The following is an 18,967-nucleotide window of genomic DNA, read 5'->3' as shown; positions in this document are numbered from 1 at the left end:
TGTTCTCCGCAGAGACGCTATGGAGCTGGGCCAAAGTTGAGCTGCGGGATGAAAAGGCTCCTCTTCCTCCGCTGAGGAGAAAGTCCCAAGCTCCCTTAACGGCCACGGCCCAGACTGAGCCCGCTTCGGTATCACCACGCCGGGACGTAGTGGTGGGGAGGCAAGACTCAAGCTGTCGCTAGCCAGGTGGCAGCCTGGCGGTTGTCGAAGGAAAAATGGGTTTGGGAAAGAAGCCCCAGTGGTTTCCTGCTGCCTGCTCCCGCTTACCAATGCTGTGGGTGTTTCGGTGGTGCTTGTAGTGGGAAGCGTGGGTTTGTGGGAGGCTCTTATGCTTAGACGTGGGCAACACAATCTGGGTTCCCCACATGCCCGCCCTACAGATTGGTTTGGCTTTTAATAATTGTTGAATATTTCATATGGCATCTCATGTATTATTGTTTCTTTTCCTTTCATTTAACGATGGTGAAGTCACATCACATTTTATATTCTCTGGTATGTAGTTATGTTTATTTATGTTTCTGGACATCCAAGAAATTCATTATAGAGCTGGTGAATTATTTTTCTTATTCTGAGGTCACTATAGAAAGTCGCTCTATGGTGTCACTGTTTAAGATTTGTAATTTAAAACTTAAACGTAGAAATTAAAGCACCTACGTCTTCGTTTTGGAGAACTTGGGCTGCAAAATACCTGCATGGAACTTTATTTCCATTCTGATGCCTATTGTCAGATTTTGGTTAATTATTGTACTTGTATGACAATCCACATCATTATTTTATTGAATTGTACTCGATGCCATTTTGTTGTGTGTGCCGTCTTGGTCTCTTTTTATCTTTGGGCAGCTAGTATGTGGGGAGTTAGATGCTTATTACCCTTCACCCTGCAGTGGCGAGGTGGATGTCTATGTATCAATGATGTTGAAAAACCCCAAGGAGACTCATTCCACTGTGTTCTACTTACCTGTGCTGCTTACGATGAGTTTGGTGGTAGGAGTTAAAGTGGTGGAAGTCATGGGTGATTCTGTGGTGGTGTGGGTAGTTGTCATGGGTGTGTTGCTAGTTGGCTTGCTCAGTGTAGGACTGATGGCCTTGGAGGTGACAGTTGGGGATGCTGTACTTGGCAGAATAGTTGTTCTTGAGGTGGGAAGCCAGGGTATGTGGGATGTGTTCAGCTGTGTTGTGGTTGTCAGGGTCGCTGTGGTGATGTTGCTTGATGTGGTTGATAGAACAGTTGTTTGAATCAATGTTTTGGAAGTCGTGAGGTCTTTTGAAGCCGTTTTAGGTGCAGTATGTGTTTGTATGGCTGTTCTGATGGTGCCTTCGTATGTCGTTGTTTGTGGTGTTTTTGTAGATTTCATTGTTTTGGTAGAATGTGTTGATTCTGTGGTTTTCCAGCTTGTTGGTTGTAGGTGAGTTGTTTCTGTTGTGGATTTTGTTGGTTTTGATGATGAAATTCCTGTAGAGAAAATTCCAACCAATTAATTTTCCATGGTGCTGTGTTTTTTAGGGAAGGTTGTTTGTATTTTTCCATAGTGTGCTGAATATATCTTTTTTCATGGGTGGTTTTATTTGTCTTCTAATCCTTTTTTCTGATTTGATGACCCTGAGCATTGTACCATTTCTATATTGTCCAAGATGACATAATTATGTGTTTACTTTTATTTTATTTGCTTTTTAATGTTTTATCTAAAATTATTAATTTGTCTGTTTTATTTTATACTAAGAAATTCAAGGTATAATTCATAATTCTTCCTTCCCCATTTTATCATTAGAACATTGCTGTGAAATTGTTCCTCTGCGAAAGAATAACTGGGACCGATTCCACATTAGCCTTTGTCCCAGTCTTGTTCTTGGCTCTTGAGTTTGCATGGGGCATATAGGAAACAGGGAACACGCAGCCCTATTCCAGAGACACTAATGCATAATCTGGGAAAAAGAGCCTCCTTGAGGAGCCCTGCACAGAAGGGGGGCAAGACCTAAATGCGGAATCAGTCTGGTGGTTCTTTGTGGCCCACACAAAGTTGGAGTTGGAAATCCATGTTCAGGTATCTGAGTTCCAGTACCATAATTAATCACTGTGCCATGCTTTGTGAAATGCCTTCAGTTAACTGAATCTCATAAATGACAAAACAGCCTATTGTCCTGAGTGGTGTCATGGCTGTGTTTTTGTTCTACATTCTGGGATTTGGATGACTTTTCTGGGGGATCTCAGGGTAATCATTCTCTTTTGTTCTATGTTACTTCAAAGGATTGTTGTGAGGCTAAAACTGAGGAGTGGAGAAGTATTTAAGGTGCTTTGAGTCCTCAGTGGGAACACTAGCAAGAAATATTTAAGTGAATATATATTGTGTTCCAGTTGTGGTGTCAATTTCTTTTTTTTAAGAAAGAGAAGTAGTTTTAGGTTTGTTAGCAGAGCTACCATTCCAGTCTCCTTATGGTACCCCATATAGGATTGACTATTTGACAATTTCTGACAGGCAGTAATAGCTGATGTTAGTAAGGACAGGTTTCTTACCTGTAACTGGTGATCTTCGAGTGGTCATCTGTGCAATCACACATATGGGTAATCCGCAGGATTGGCCCCGACCTCGGAGAGTTCAAAGCAATCTTGATCGTAGATCTGGCGCGCCTCCCGCTTGTCCTGGGAGGAGTCAGCTACTGCGCATGCCTGGAGAAGGGGGAGGTGCTTAGCCACTCAGTTTCTTCCCGCCGCCGGGTAGGTGGAAATAACTGTGCTAACTAACTTCCAGCAGCGGGGAAGGCTGGGTGGGTCTGTGTGATTGCACAGATGACCACTCGAAGATCACCAGTTACAGGTAAGAAACCTGTCCATCTTCTTCGTGGTCTCTGTGCATTCACACATATGGGTGATTAGCGAGCCATTTCTTCGGAGGTGGGTGCTGGATCTGTAAGAAAAGGTAGGATTAGAGTGTAACATAATGATAGTGTTACTCACGGTGGTTAGTCGAAGATCGATCGTAGCACCGCTTGTCCGAAGGAGGCGTCTCGCCGGGCACGAACGTCGAGGGCGTAGTGCGAGGCGAAGGTAGATGTAGAGGACCAGACGGCTGCGGCGCAGATGTCCTCTATAGGTATGCCTTTCATGAAGGCGGACGAGGTGGCCACGGCTCTGGTTGAGTGGGCTCGTATATGTTGAGGGATTGGTTGTTTTGCCAGCTGGTAGCAGAGTTCGATGGCAGCAACAATCCATTTGGAGAGTCTCTGGGTGGATATTCTGCTGCCCTGATTATGGGTAGCGTAAGTGATAAAGAGTCTGGGGTCTTTACGGATTTGGCGGGTTCTATCTATGTAGAAGGCTAGGGCTCTCCGTGCATCCAAGTTGTGGAGTGCCCTTTGTCCCGCGTCCGCGGGGTGCTGGAAGAAGGCTGGTATAATGGACTGTCTTCCCAGATGGAAGGGAGAGACGACCTTGGGAAGAAAGGTCGGGTCAGGTCGGAGGACCACCGTACTGTTATGAAATGTCGTATACGGTGGGTCTGCTCTGAATGCGCAGATGTCACTGGCCCTCTTACCTGTGGTGAGGGCCGTAAGTAATGCCGTCTTCCATGACAGCAGGTGCAGTGGAATGGAAGCCATGGGTTCGAAGGGCGGTTTCATGAGTTGGCTCAGGACCAGAGATAGGCTCCAGGTGGGTAGAACTTGTTTGATTGGTGGGTGAAGGCGAATGATGCCCTTGAGGAAGGCTCTAGTCGCATGGTGAGAAAAAACCGTTGTGCCATCGATGCGGGGGTGGAAAGCAGAGATGGCTGCCAGATGTACCTTCAGGGAGGAATACGACAGACCCGCTCTAGAGAGCGTTAAGGTGTAAGTTAGTACCTGAGGTATGGTGGCATAGTTGGGGTCGAAGTTGTGTTGTGAGGCATAGTGTGAGAAGCGTTTCCACTTAAGTAGATAGGATTTCCTAGTAGATGGTTTTCTGGAATTCACTAGGACGTGACGGACCTCTGGGGGGAAATCTAGAAATTGATTCTCCAGGCTGTTAGCTTGAGTGACGCCGGGTTGTGGTGAAGGACCCTGCCGTCCTGTTGGGAGAGGAGATCCCGTGTTTGAGGGAGCTGGGCGAAGGTATTGTTGGACAGGAGCAGCACGGTTGTAAACCAGGGTTGGCGCGGCCACCATGGAGTTATGAGGATGCAGTTTGTGTGGTCTACCTGAATCTTCTGTAGAACTCTGGTGATAAGTGGGATGGGGGGAAAGAGGTAGTGCAGTGTTCCGTTCCAAGTTTGTAGGAAGGCATCCCCCCTGGAGAGGTGGGATGGGGGACCTCTCATGTAGAAGCGGGTGCATTGGGCATTTGATGGTGAAGCAAATACATCTATCTTCGGTTGTCCGAAGACGTTGAAGATCTGTCGGATGTATCGACTGTTGATGGACCACTCGTGGTTGTTGGTCGAGTGGCGACTCAGGGCGTCTGCCTGGGTGTTGTCGGTCCCTGGTAGGTGCACGGCCGTGAGGAAGATGCCCTGGCTTATGCTCCAATGCCACAGTGCGAGGGCTCTCCTGCAGAGTCTGACGGAGGCGGTGCCGCCCTGCCTGTTGATGTAAAAGACTGTGGCGATGTTGTCGGAGGTGACTTGGACGTGCCGGTTCTTTATCGACGGGAGGAAAGACCGCAGGGCCTTGTGCACTGCGATGAGCTCCAGGCAATTTATGTGGAGAGAGCGTTCGTAGTCTGTCCATTGGCCCTGCACCGTGAGGTCCTCTAAGTGGGCTCCCCATCCCCACTTGGATGCATCTGTGGTTACGATCACCGAGGGCGGTGTCTGTTTGAATGGCATGCCCTTGAAGAGGTGATGTTGCTTGGTCCACCATTTGAGGGATGGCACAATGTGTGGTGGGAGGGTGAGTAGTGTGGATTGATGTTGTGTGTGGGGGCGAAAAGTCCTTACGAACCACATTTGAAGGGGGCGCATGTGCAGCTTCGCAAACCGCAGAACTGCTGTGGTTGCTGCCATGAGGCCTAGCATTCTTTGGAAGGTGAGCGCTGTTTGGGAGCGCTGGGCGATGATAGTGTTGGCCATTGACAGTATGGCGAGTGCTCTGTCCTGAGGTAGGGAAGCCGTTTGCGAGAGCGTGGAGATGTCCGCCCCTATGAACTGAATCCTCTGGGTAGGGATTAGTTTGGATTTTGAGAGGTTGACTCGGAGGCCTAGGGTGGCCAGGGTGGAGAGGGTGGTCGAGACGTCCAGTTGTAGTTGCTCCCTGGAATGGGCGACGATCAGCCAGTCGTCTATGTACGGGAAGATTGATATCTGTTGCTGGCGTAATGTGGCTGCTACTACTGCCATGCACTTGGTGAAGACCCTTGGTGCTGTGGAGAGGCCGAAGGGGAGGGAGCAGAACTGGAAGTGCTGCCTCCCTACGGCGAACCTTAGGAATCTTCTGTGATGATGATTGATTGTTATGTGGAAGTAGGCATCCTGGAGGTCTATGGACGCCATCCATGCTCGTTCTGGGATGAGCGGAAGGATTGCCTGAAGCGTGACCATACGGAATTTCTTGTAGATTATGTGTAGGTTGAGTTTGCGGAGGTCGAGGATGGGTCGGAGTCCTCCGTCCCTTTTTGGTACCAGGAAGTACCGGGAGTAGAAGCCGGTGCGATGGTATTGGGGTGGGACTGGTTCTATCGCGCCCTTGTCCAGCAGAGACGCAATTTCTGTCTGCAGGGGTGCGGACGGGGGTGTGGTGAGGAATCGGTGGTGCCTTGGAGTGGATGTAAACTCTATCAGGTAGCCTCTTTGAATGATGGTGAGGACCCAGGCGTCTGATGTTATGGTCCTCCAGGCAGTGTAGAACGGTTGTAGTCGTGTTGATGGGTTTGGCTGATGAAGGGGGACTGGACGGCTCGGGGCAGGGAGGTCAGAGAGATGGTTTGGATGTGGTTGGAGGTTTCTTGGTTGTTTGGCGTCTGTGCTGAAAGGAAGGCTTGGACTGTGGTGGTTTGCGCTTCCATGAATCCTGTTGTCGTGGGGATCTGGCCCCTTTGTATTGGCTGGACCTCCAGTTCCTTTGTCGGTTGGATTGTGTCAGAGGTTGGGAAACTCCCAGACGTTTCGCCCTCTTCCTGCCATCGTCTACTGACGTGAGGATGTCATCTGTAGATGAGCTGAACAGGCCGAGGCCATCAAAGGGCAGGTCTTCCACCTTGTATTTGATGTCTGGTTGGAGGGAGGAGGATCTGAGCCACGCGTGTCTACGGAGTGCTATGGCTGAGGCCAAGGTTTTGGAAGAACACTGTGCAGCGTGCCGTGCAGTGTTGATTTGCTGTTTGCTCACTCTGGCGATCTCTTGCAGGGTAGTGGCGGCTGACTTCTGGGACGCCTCGGGTAGGGATGGTACCAGTGCGCCGAGGGAAGTGGTCAGGTTGTGGGTGTATGCGGAAAAGCATGCCATGTAGTTGAGGATTTTGGTTGTGGCTGTAGTGAGGGCGTAGATCTTTCTCCCGATCGTGTCGAGTTTCTTGCCCTCTCGTTCTGGTGGTACCGGGTGCCTAGTCTGCTTCGATTTCGAAGACGAATGCACGATGATCGAGTTCGGAGCCGGGTGAGTGAATAGGAACTTGGATTCAGGTGCATGTATCTTGTAGAGGGCTTCGACCTTCTTGGATGTCGGCGGTACTGATGCCGGTTTGTCCCATGCTTCTCTGAGTGTTTCTAGGAGGACGGGGAGCATGGGAAGAGATGAGCTGGATGGAAGATCCGCATGCACCAGATCGAATACGACGTCCGAGACTCTGGGGGCGTCCGTATTGAGCTTCAGGTTCAGCGAGCTTGCCATGTTTGCCACGAGGTCGAGGTAGGATTTCGGGCCCTCGGACGGCGATAGGTCTGCTGGCTTGGCTATGTCGGATTCTGGGGATTGTAGGTCCGAACCCGAAGAGTGGTCGGAGTCGGAGAGTTCCTCCTCGGATCCGTCGTCGGTTCCCTGGTGCAGGTCGGGCTGGGGCGTTGTCTTGGGAGCCGTGTGTAAGGACTCGAGTGGCGGCGGGAGTTTCGGTTCGGCGCCGAGATTCGTAAGGTCGTCATGGTGAAGCGGTTCGACCGATGCGGAATGGAGTCTGTGTGAGCGATCTCGGTCGCGAGGAGACTCTTGGTAGCTGTGGTAATGTCGATCGTAGGATGGTGATCGTCGGTGCCGTCTTCGGTTCCGTGGGGATGGAGACCTGGATCTCGATGGAGAGTAGTAGTAGTGTCTCCCCCTGCGGTGGCTGCGGGAGCGACGGCGGCTGCGGGACCTGGTGCGGCGGCGACTGCGGGACCTGGTGCGGCGGCGGCTGCGAGACCTGGTGTGACGGCGACTGCGCGACCTGGTGTGCCGGCGACTGCGGGATCTGGTGCGTCTGCGACTGCGAGACCGCGGTCTGGTCGGGAGGACTCTCGGGGTCGAGGGTTCTCTGGTGAGCGCGTGGGCGTCTACAGGGTGCGAGAGATCTATGAATTTAGATGGGTCGAGGATCCCAACGGATGCGGTAGAGTGCGTATCCAGCAGTTGGTCTGGTGGGGAATTCGGAATGGACGGTGACTTGGATGAAATGCGGATGATTTCCAATGGAGTGATTGATGGTGTTGCTGTCGACTTCGATGTCGGAGTCTTCGGCAGCGATCCGGAGGCAGTGGCGCTCGGGTTCGGGGTCTTCGGCTTGGTGGTCGGGTTCGAGACCGAGTCGAGAGGTCGGGTCTTGTGCTTCTTGGAGCTCACGCTACCCGTCGGGTCCGAGTGGGCGGAATCGGAACGGCGGCGCTTCTTGGGGTCGTCCGACTTCTTGGAGTGCTTGCCGGTCTTAGGCTTACTGGGACCCTGTGCCACGGAAGCTGCCGACTGCGTCTCTCCCACGAGGTGTGGGGAAGATGGCGCGGGTTGTTTTTGTCCGCCATGCGGCATGGCCGGTCGGAGTGTGGTTTCCATGAGGTGGCTCCTGAGTCTCGCGGCGCGGTTCTTGCGGGCCTGTTTGCCAAATTGGCTGCAGTGCACGCAGGAGTCTGGACGGTGGGCCTCTCCAAGGCAGAACAAGCACAGAGAGTGACCGTCGGATGAGGGGATTTTGGATGAGCAGCTGGTGCAGCGTTTAAAGATTATCTTGTCCCTTCCTTCCATCCGCCCGGGGAGGGGGGGGGGGGGGAGGGGAAAAGTCCCGAAGAGATAGTAAGAAAAGGCCCCTTTTTTTTTTTTTTTTTTTTTTTTTATACGATACCAGGTAGAAGTAGAAGATGAAGAGTTGAGGTTGAAGAGAAGGTAGTTGTAGAGATTGCAATGAAGAGGTTGGAGATCAACGAGGAAGGTGCGATCCGGTCGGCGGTAAGGAAGAAACTGAGTGGCTAAGCACCTCCCCCTTCTCCAGGCATGCGCAGTAGCTGACTCCTCCCAGGACAAGCGGGAGGCGCGCCAGATCTACGATCAAGATTGCTTTGAACTCTCCGAGGTCGGGGCCAATCCTGCGGATTACCCATATGTGTGAATGCACAGAGACCACGAAGAAGATCCAAGGGTTTTTCAAATATCCCAAAATAAACATTTCTCCATTACTATGTGTGTGCCAAGTGTGGTTTGGTAATGCCAGGCATGGCTAATTGCTTTAAAAGGATTTGGTCTGATAAAGGAAACCATATTTCATACAGACACTTGCTAACTGTTGACTGTTGTTAGCTCAGAACCTTTATAGCCTTCTAGTGTCTTAGAAGACACTAGAGTCAGCAGTCTGGTGTGGTACCTAAAAAGGCAAACATGAAGTATAGTATCCAGATCACAAAAAGTAATAGTATTGCTTTACTCAGCTCTAGTTAGACCTCTCCTGGAGTATTGTGTTCAGTTTTGGGCACCACAATTTAAGAAGGATATAGAGAAGGTGGAATGTGTACAGAGGAGGGCAATGAATATGGCGAGGGGTCTGGGGACCAACTCCTATGAGGAAAGTTGAAGGAGCTTGGTATGTCTAGCCTGAAGAGGACACAATTGAGAGATGATATGATAATCATCAGGGGTGGCCAAACTGTGATTCAGGAACCACATGTGGCTCTTTAACACATATTGTGCAGCTCCCGGAGGTAAAGGAGAAACTTAATTCAGGCTTAATCTCAAGTAAGCATGCTTAGCAACAGGACCTCAATCAGCCTCTGAGCACTGACGCATAGGTAGGTGGTTATTTCCACCATGTGTGAAGTGGGGAAGGAGATGTCAAGGTAAAGAGGGATGTATAATGATGCAAATGGTGGTCATTTATATAATACATGTGCATTTCCTTCTTCCACTGGTGAAAAACAATTCCCTAACCTTTCCCTATGCTAGTCTTATGTGGACTGTTATTCCCAGCTTTTGTTTTTAAAAAGTTTCCTCTTTGCATGGTCATGTTGTAAAGTGCATACATATGTATTTTATCTTTTTGTGCAAATAAAGTATTAACAGTTTTAATAAAGACATGTAATATTTGTTCATGTCTCGCGGCTCTCAAACACCTGATGTGGTTCTTACATTAAGCATGTTTGGCCACCCATGATAACCATCTTCAAATACTTGAAGGACTGTCATATAGAGGAGGGTGTGGAGTTGTTTTCTGTGGCCCCAAAAGGTTGGACCAGAACAAAGGGGTTGAAATTAAATCAAAAGAGTTTTTGGCTAAACATCAGGAAGAACTTCCTGACAGAGTGGTTCCTCAGTGGAGATCGTGGGCTTTCCTTCTTTGGAGATTTTTAAACAGAGGCTAAATAGCTGTCTGACAGCAATGCTGATTCTGTGAAATTAAGTAGATCATGAGAGGGATAGCAGGAAGGGTGAAACAGTGCTTAGTCCTTGTGGTCCTTTCTTACGTGCCCAGGGAAATGCTGATTGACACTGGGGTCAGGAAGCAATTTTTCTCCAGGTCAGTTTGGCCATGGATCCTGGAAGTTTTTTGCCATCTTCTGGGAATGGGTGTGTGGGGAGGGGAGGTATTTGTGAATTTCCTGCATTCTGCAGGGGGTTGGACTAGATGACCCTGGAGGCACCTTCCAACTCTATGATTCTAAGATCGGGAAAGGGCCATGTAAAGGGCCCTTCACTTTGAGATCCACATCAGAAGGCCATGGGGAGAAGCGGCCTTCTTCTCCCAGTGATCAAACTGTCTGACAAAGAGGAAAAAAGGTCAGAATGCAAAGAGACGATTTAATGTACACTTTGCAAGAATGGTTAATCCTAAAAACAAACATCCTGACCAGTTAAGATAATTTCAGATTGTGTCCACTTAAAGATTATCAAAGTTCATAACTTCAAAAGACAAATATTGCAGAACATTTAAAGAGATTTTTAATGCCTAATACAACAAAGGGAGCAAACTTGTCTTTTTCAATAACAGCAAAACCCATTTCCTAATTTCATTGGACTCCCAAAACTATCACAGGACTCATGAAAAACAGAAGAAATGTAGGTATACAAATGCTAGGATTGTAGCCATATAACAAAGTCTGAATCCAGACCTTTAAGACCAACACCTTCAAGACCAACAAAGCAGGGGTCATTTTGTATAAAAATAGATGGTGAGCCACTTTCCCTCCGTCAAAATTTCCGGAGATCTTACATTTCTGTTTTACAGGTCTTTTGCATCCCATCAGTTTTCCCTCACTCCCATCCTCTGTAATGTCCTTAAATATAGCCCCCTGGTTTCAGTCTCTGTTGTTTTCTAGCCCCATTAACTTCTATCTTCCTCCCTCTCATCTCTGCATGCCCTGTCTTTTGCTCCTTGCAAGGACATAGGCCACATTTATAGAACACTTGGCTGGGTCCTTTGAACAGAAAGCAGACAGTAGAGGAGAGTGAAACTGCTGTAAAATAATGGAACAATCACACTAAGTTTTGATGTTGCCATTATTGCATTTATGAACTGCCACTGATTAGCTCACAGCTTTTTCTTTGATCTATACACAAGCTTAACATAATCCATAAAACTATTGGAGTGTGTACTTGTGAAGGAATCTAGAAGTGTCAGGTTTTGGGTGACACTGAATATACAAAACTTATACCAAGATTTGTTTTTTTCAGTGTCAGTGACTGCTTGACAGGAACACAGAATTTGGTATCTGGGTCAGAATTTACTACCCACCCACCCTGAATTTCACCTTTCTTTCAAAAATTAGAAGATTACAACTGTATAATTTAAGAAGCACAAGAAGAAATGCAACTGTCATGTTGCCAATCACTGGACTATGTAAAACAGAATTGTTCAGGAGGGCACTTGTATAAAGGTAACAGGACTGTACTCAAATTGAATGATTCAGAAAGGGAAAGGGACTGTGGACTATACCACTATTTATAGCAGGGGTGTCAAACTCATTTGTTATAAGGGCTGTATCTGACATAAACAAGACCTTGTTGAGCCAGGTCATGTTGGGCCGGGTCACATGTGTACCTATTTAAGATTAAGTAGAAGAGATATAGACTGTATTAAGGACACAGACAAGCACAATTAAAGATTAAAACATGCTTAAAACATTAGAACTTGTTGGCCTTAAAAGGTGCTTTCTTTGTATCTCTCCCTTGTGATCCAGGGAACTGGGCAAAGTAAGCTCTGGCTGTTTCATTCCTTCCCTAGGGGACCAGGATGGGGGGGGGGGGGAGAGTCTCAAGCCAATAGAAGGAAGAAAGGCTTGGCTCAGTAGCTCTGCTGTGCAATTGAGATAGCCTGGCAAAGCAAGCTCTCCCTCCCCCCCTAAGGGAGGAGCCTCAGCCAAATAGAGGCTTTGCTCTGTAGCTCCTGTATGACTGAGCAAGCCTTGCAAAGCAAGCTATTACACAGAAGGAAGCAAGAGAGAGGGAGAAGGAAGCAGATGATAGCCAGTTGCTCAGGGCCCTGATAGGAACTGTCTGGGGGCCTGATTCGGCCCCTGGGCTGCATATTTGACACCCCTGGTTTATAGGATGTATTATGTTTGTTATATTATTTTCTTGCTTTTATTGAAGTAATACCATTTTTCTGCATTGTGACTGCATTCTGCATGTCTAATATTCTGTAATCCTTGTCCTAGTACACTGCTTATTAGATGCCTCATCTTGTTGACTACATTGTCTTGCACTGTGAAATTCACCTTGCATCTTAGCAAGAATATGGACTACAAATACAGTAAGTAGATAAATAAATGGAAAGTGTTAAACACAGGTGAAACCTTCACCTGCCACTTATTTTGCCCTTTTGATCCACCCCTTGATCTATCTCTGCACCCTGCCCCTGCTCCCCAGCCATGGCATGATACCAAAAATAAGACTGACTGTGAGAAAATAAGCAGGGGGCAAGAATAGCCAAGGAAAAGTGTGGGCAGGATGGACTGCAATGGAAGTGAGACGGGGGGAGACATTCACTCATCATGTTCGCTGATCTGCTGCTTAATCCAGCAACAGGATTAATTGGAGAAGCCAAATTCCCCCATGGCTCAAGCTAATTAGGTCAGGTGCCTGCATTTTATTTTCTGCCTTTTATTATTATTCAGTAATGGAGAATACATTTATTCTTTTCCTATACCATTCAGATTTAAACACAGTGCACGCATGTAAAATGTACTCACCTGTTGTTACTGGTAATGTAGCAGTTGTGGGAGCTGGTGTGGGAACTGGTGAAAAGACAAAAATCATGTATAATGTGTAAACATAACATGGGTCATGAAATGTTGTATACAGTCAAGGCTTTAGAGTTTTTGAAATCATGACTGCTTTCCCCATGTGTCGTTTGGTCCTGTGGCTGTACTAAAATTGAATGATTCAGAAAGGGAAAGGGACTGTAGACTATATCACTATTTATAGCAGGACTATATCACTATTTATATATGTCAAACTCATTTGTTATGAGGGCCGGATCGGACATAAACAAGACCTTGTTAGGCTGGGCCATATCATTTTGTGTTTTTAAGTAATCTGGCAGTGGACAAACTATTATCAGTACTTGATGAAATCTCAGAATCTACTGAAAAGGGTTTTTTTTGTTTTTAAACAAAAAGCCTAAGATTTACTTAGTGGCAGACAGTAACAAAGCACATCAGTTTATTTCATAAAGGACAAGGATTCAAGTGTGAACGCCCTGCATTGTGCTGGCGGTTGGACTAGATGACCCTGGAAGTCCTATCCAACTCTATGACAGAGATGGGGGGAGGCAAACTTGTCAACTACTTGGATTATGAAAATGGCAGAAAAGGAGAACACTTATCCTTTTCCCAAAATGTGGGAAGTATAATATATGCAAATTCATGCAGAAAGCTTTTCATTTAGGTATTGATTTGGCAAAAATGGGCATTTTCTTGGTGCATAGTCGTGCATAATTTTGGCCCCATACTTTGAAGATTTGTAGGTGATTTTGCCCCTTGGGATGTATGTATCATAGTACTATTCCTTCATCCAGTTCATAAGTCTAGTGGTGACTGAAGTTACAGGAAGTCAAAGGCTATTTTAATAGCACTGAAATGGATGGAATATGAGATATTTACCTGTCTGTGTAGATATACACAGTTGGCATAACTTTATGTAGAGTTATAATTGCCCAAGACATAAGATGTGGTAAATATGTTAGTTATAAAAGGTAACAGATGTAAATTTCAAAGGCAGCTAGCAGATCAGCCCAGAATAGAACTTCATGGTTGCCTGGCAAACATTTCCAGTTCTGGGCAGCTTTTAACTGGTAACTTCCTGCATATCCAGTGATACCTTGAAGACCACAGCAGCAATCAGAAACCTGAGTGGACAATTGCCCCCTAAAGTGTTCTCTGTTGCTAAGAGGAGGTATTCCTAAGTAACACTAGCTGTAGAAAAACAGTGGAAGAATTAGCCTAAAGTGGCACTTCCTGGATGCCAGGAAATAATTTCTTGTCTTAGGTAGCTCTGATCTGCTGACTCACTAAGTGATTGGTAAGTCCTTGGAGGTCCACTACCATTTATGGTTGATTTCATGAATTTTATGTGCTTCTTTTATCATATGAGCCATCTTGAGTACATTTTTCATGGAAAGTTGGTATAACAATGACTTAATTAAATACATAAAACCCGTGAGAGCCAACATACAATGTAAAGAAAACATAAGCAGCAATGATTCTTGTTATTTAAACTCACCTGTTGAGCTTGGTGATGGAGTGGGTTGTGGACCTGTACATGAACACAATATATAGTATAAGTAATGTTTTATATAATCAAAAAGCTTCAGAGTTTTGGGGACAAATGATTCAAAGAATTTGATTTCTTAATGAGCTAGATTTTATTCATTAGAAAAAAACCCCACAAGTTACATGGATAAGTACAACTGAAATAGTGACCATGTTTTGCATCAATTCTTGGAGTGATACTTTGTGTGTTAATATAACAGATAAGATTCCACAGAAAAATCTTCAGTGAATTCATACTAGTAATAACTCCCAGAATTGACAGCACTAATGCAGCAAAACACTAAAGGTGTAAGCCTGGTGGTTCCAAACTTTTATCAGCTATTGTATTATTTATTCCCTTTCCTTTTCTTATATTCACTTTCAAACATCATTCAAATTTAAATACTATAAACTGCTTACAAAACTGAAGTTTAAAAAGGCAATAGGATATTTCATGACTTTTGATGTCTTAAATAGTAGAATATAATATTCTCCTTAAAGGGGTTTCAATATTTGAAAGTTAGAAATTTTAGTGACCACAATAAAAGGGGGCATGGGTAAATGATACAGTGCATAATGTGCATTCTCAGTTTGAATTGTGCCTAATTGTGGCCCTGTATATGTTGACTCAATTATATTTGGTTTTCCTACATGTAAATGAAGTGTGTAACACTTGCAGCCCTCCTCCTGCTTTCTGAGGGTATTGTGATATTAACAACAAATCAATAAAGCTTAATGGTTGTATTAGCTCTGTACTTATTGGATCTTGCTGTACTTTAGGTGTCAGGGTAGAACATTTTTTTCATCTGGCTTTTAACTGAGATATTGTGTGTTTTAAAGATGCTTTTATGATATACATCTAGCCTGGAGACTGTTTTATGAATATCATTTTGTGCTGCTGAATGTTGTTTCATCCTGTTTTTATGCTCCTACTAGTTTTTATGGCTAATTATTGGTAATTTTTATGCTGTTGGTTTCGTGATTTTATTGTATTTTTTGTGATCTGCCTTAAGCTGCTCTCTAAAGAGGTGGCATATACATTTTATAATTTTTTTCTAATTAATAAGGCTTTGTTAAATCACATATATTCTTTATTTCTACAATGCAATTTAGCAATAGAATTTCAGGATTTAGATAATCTCAAAGTGCTGGTTTACGCAGTGTTAGCACAAATAACTTCTTATCACATGCTTAAGAACTGACTTCTATTTGACTGCTTTTGTGTCAAAAATTTTGAACAACAGTATGCCCATTTTAAAAAGCTACAATGCGTGTTGTGAAAAGTGCTGTCAAGGCACGGCTGACTTGTGGTAACCCTGTAGGGTTTTCAAGGCAAGAGAAGTTCAGAGGTGCCTTGGCATCATGTCCCTGGGATTACTTGGAAGTCTCCCATCCAAATACTGACCAAGGCCAATCCTGCTTAGCTTCCAAGATCTGATGAGACTGGGCTAACCTGCAGGCTATCCAGGTCTGGATTGCAATATGTATCTGGGTGCATAAAAGGTCACCTTTCAATTACTCTTTTAGGAGCTAAAAGAGTCCTCCAGATGTAACTTGAATATAAAGTAAAAAACCTCTCTTAATATAGACACTTTTACAATCAAGGGAAAGGAAAGTAGGTTTCTGGGCTTACCACAAGGCATGCAGGACTGTGTTTGATGATCATAGTATTCATCATGTGAACAGTTGTAACAACCTAGAAAAGGAAAGAGAAACATATTGTTCCTTGTATAACAAGAGTTCTAGATAATCACAGAAAAATAGAATTCTTGTCATTTGGTTCCAGGCCCGTAGCCACGGCGGGCCCAGGGGGGCATGGCCCCTCTATCACCCCCCCTTTGACCATGAGAATTCAATGACATTGTTTTATATAAAGATTTTTTCCCCTTTCTGACTTTTCTAATTTTCCTTAGCTTCTTGTCACTATTCATGTGGAACAGGCTCTTGATAATTTAACTCTTGTAAAAGGCTGCCAAAAGCAATTGTATAATTTGAGCACTTGTATTATTGTAAGAAATTGTATTGTTTAGCATAGGTTTTCACATATGCATGATCAATAAAGGTGACTGAGAGCCACACTTATAGGCTGGTACAAACCAGAACAAGAACAGAACAATAATAACACCAAAAAATATTAGTCTGTCATTTGTTATGTAACAATTTATATCCTGTACTCTACAGAAGGAAATATATAATATTGAATTGCTATTTATATTGCATATGTCCACTTTATACTCACTCTGAGAAAGCCTAGAAGGAGACCAAGTGCCCTTTCTTGAAGTAAAGTGAACATTTGTGTGGAGAAACAATCACAGTAGAGTCTCCCTCCCTGAAGCATCAGTAAAATATCTGAGAATACTGATCCATATGATTACCTTAGTTATTAGTGGCATACACTATCCCTGGGGAAACCAGTCCCTTTGCTTGCTTGGCTTTCCCAGGAAAATTGTAAAGCAAGACTAGACACTGTAGCATTTGAACAATTCACCTTGGCACTCAGTTTGGAAGTTTGATTTTTTTTGGGGGGGGGGAGGGAGAGGAGAAGATGCAGCCTATCCACAGTTGGAAGAAACTCTGAAGAATCATGGTTTTTTGAACTGTAGGTGAATGGTGCAGTGACTAAGAATGGTTACAGAGAATATCAACTGTTAGAAGAAGCAATAGCAGCTTTCAAGAAACTTGCCTTGCAGTCTTTTGTATTATATCATTTTTGTTTTAATGGAATAAAGATTGTTACCTTCAATGTTGACGTATTTGTAGCTTTGTAACTGGAATGGGCAGTTACAGGGACGGTAATGCCAGGTGCAATTCAGTTCATTAACATAATTATAATAGGTGCCTTGCATGCCAGTTTTCTTGTGGGAATTGAAATAATCACAGTAGACAGCTAAAATAGGTGAAAAGATTATTGTTACAAAGAGAAAATACAAATTTGTTCTTTTTTTCGTTATGAGAAAGAATATGCAAATAGTATTTGGCAATATATTTCACTTGTTCACACTCTGAACTGTGTAGTACTTCCTGATGCAGATGTTTATCTGTGTCCTACAAAGTTTAGGAAGACAAGGTGACCAGACTTATTTACATCATTTCTGTAAAGACTGAAGAAAGTTAAATCTTCTTCAGTGAACCAATACAGTTTACTTGCAATATGTAGAACTCTGTTTTTGACAATATTCCAATATTTTGAAAAATTGAAAATTGAAATATGTAAATTATGGTTTTACATGTTTTATTGGTTTAACTGTATTGACATGATGTTGTGAGCCGCCCTGAGTCCGCCTGCGGAAAAGGCGGGATATAAGTCGAACGTAATAAATAATAAATAAATAAATAAATAAATAAATAAATAAATATTTTCAGATTCCCTGCCCATGGAATCCCTTTTCGTATTATTGTACCAAGGAACATGGCAGAAGACCCTGGGACATGTTCCAGGGTGAAGGTTTGACAGGCCTCATTATCCTGCCCACTATCCCATGACTGGAATTGCCCACTGAATTGCATTTAATACTCTTCTGCGACTGCACATTGTAAGAGATCATTGGTATAGTGGATAAGCTGCCTTTGATGAAAACTACCTACTGTTACCGTTCTTCTCATTATGGAACCCTTGTTAAGTATATGAAAAATGCCAAAGTTCCTAGGACTACAATTTAAAAGCCAGTGCTCTAAGAATATAATTCTCCCTTTTATATATACTTGGCAATCACTACATTAGTATTGCTAATGTTGCAGAGCAAATGATGCATAATATTACATTAACATCGCTTTTAAAAATGTGATTGATTTTTTAATTTCTACTTATATATATCTAGTTAAGATCCATCACACTTTCAAAAAGCCGTACTAAAACTTACGGCAGAAATCTGGGGCTCTCCAATCAATGCAGACACCAACATCTAAGCAAGCTTTTGCATACACTGCAATGGCATCACACATGCAATCACAGTCTCCTCCAGTGTCACATCCACATGAATCCCGTACACAATTTTCATAATAAGGCATGCGGTATACCTGTAGAAGGAACAGAAGAATTAAGAATTTAATGGGAAGGCACATATAACTCTATATATTTTCTTTTAGTTTTACAATTTAATAAGAGATAACCACATATCATTTAAAACACAGTCAGACTGATTCCTCACCAGCAGTTGCTCCACCCCTGGACTTCTGCTTGAGCCGGTTCAAGCAATCGATTCCTCACCAGTTGCTGCATGAATGCCTTTTAATCCGCAGATACTTCCTTCCCATTTCCCTTGTTGTGACTGGATTTCTAAAAACCCAGATCCGGTCACCGCAAGGGGAATGAGAGGTAGCCATGGATCAAAAGGCCCAACAACTGGTGGGGAATCAGTCACTTGAGCAAAAGCCTGGGGGCAGAGCAACTGCTGGTGAGGAATCAGACTCAGGCTTTCACACATGAATTTCCATCTAGATCAGGATCAACATGCATAAAAGGGCACTATGTAGATTTGACCTGGGTAGTCCAGGTGAACCTGTTCTCAGGAGCTAAGCAGTAGTGGCCCTGGCTATGATTTGGATGGGAGACCTCCAAGGAATACCAGGGTAATGACAGAGAGGCAGGCAATGGCAAACCACCTCTGAACATCCTTTGCCTTGACAACCCTACAGGATCACACATCAGCTGTGACTTGATGGCACTTTCCACTGCATCTAGAGTGAACTTGTATATTTATATTTTCCCTGAGCCCTCATGATGTCTACAAAATCAAATATTTATTTAGTTTTATTTATATCCTGCCCTTCCCGCTGAAGAAGGCTCAGGGTGGCTTACATGCTCATGCGTATGCATGGGTATAAACATATAATAGGACATAAAAACCATAAAACAATTTAAAAAC

The 18,967-nt window shown here is 44.4% G+C and overlaps 1 protein-coding gene across 1 annotated transcript in view; it reads right to left on the bottom strand.

The window, feature by feature from the left end:
* Positions 1–1,053: 1,053 nt before the first annotated feature.
* The window catches only part of MUC6 (mucin 6, oligomeric mucus/gel-forming), an 88,434-nt gene continuing 70,520 nt past the window's right edge, over positions 1,054–18,967 (bottom strand). The window contains exons 25-31 of the mRNA XM_060262402.1: positions 17,963–18,119; positions 16,840–16,989; positions 15,736–15,798; positions 13,455–13,458; positions 12,543–12,587; positions 7,277–7,430; positions 1,054–1,206 (exon numbers count right to left, since the gene is read on the bottom strand). Coding sequence (XP_060118385.1) covers positions 1,054–1,206; positions 7,277–7,430; positions 12,543–12,587; positions 13,455–13,458; positions 15,736–15,798; positions 16,840–16,989; positions 17,963–18,119 — 726 coding nt within the window. The remainder of the gene's footprint in view (positions 1,207–7,276; positions 7,431–12,542; positions 12,588–13,454; positions 13,459–15,735; positions 15,799–16,839; positions 16,990–17,962; positions 18,120–18,967) is intronic.

The sequence above is a fragment of the Heteronotia binoei genome, chromosome 21, assembly GCF_032191835.1.
Source record: "Heteronotia binoei isolate CCM8104 ecotype False Entrance Well chromosome 21, APGP_CSIRO_Hbin_v1, whole genome shotgun sequence".
NCBI lineage: Eukaryota > Metazoa > Chordata > Lepidosauria > Squamata > Gekkonidae > Heteronotia > Heteronotia binoei.
This window is presented reverse-complemented; position numbering and strand designations above follow the sequence as displayed.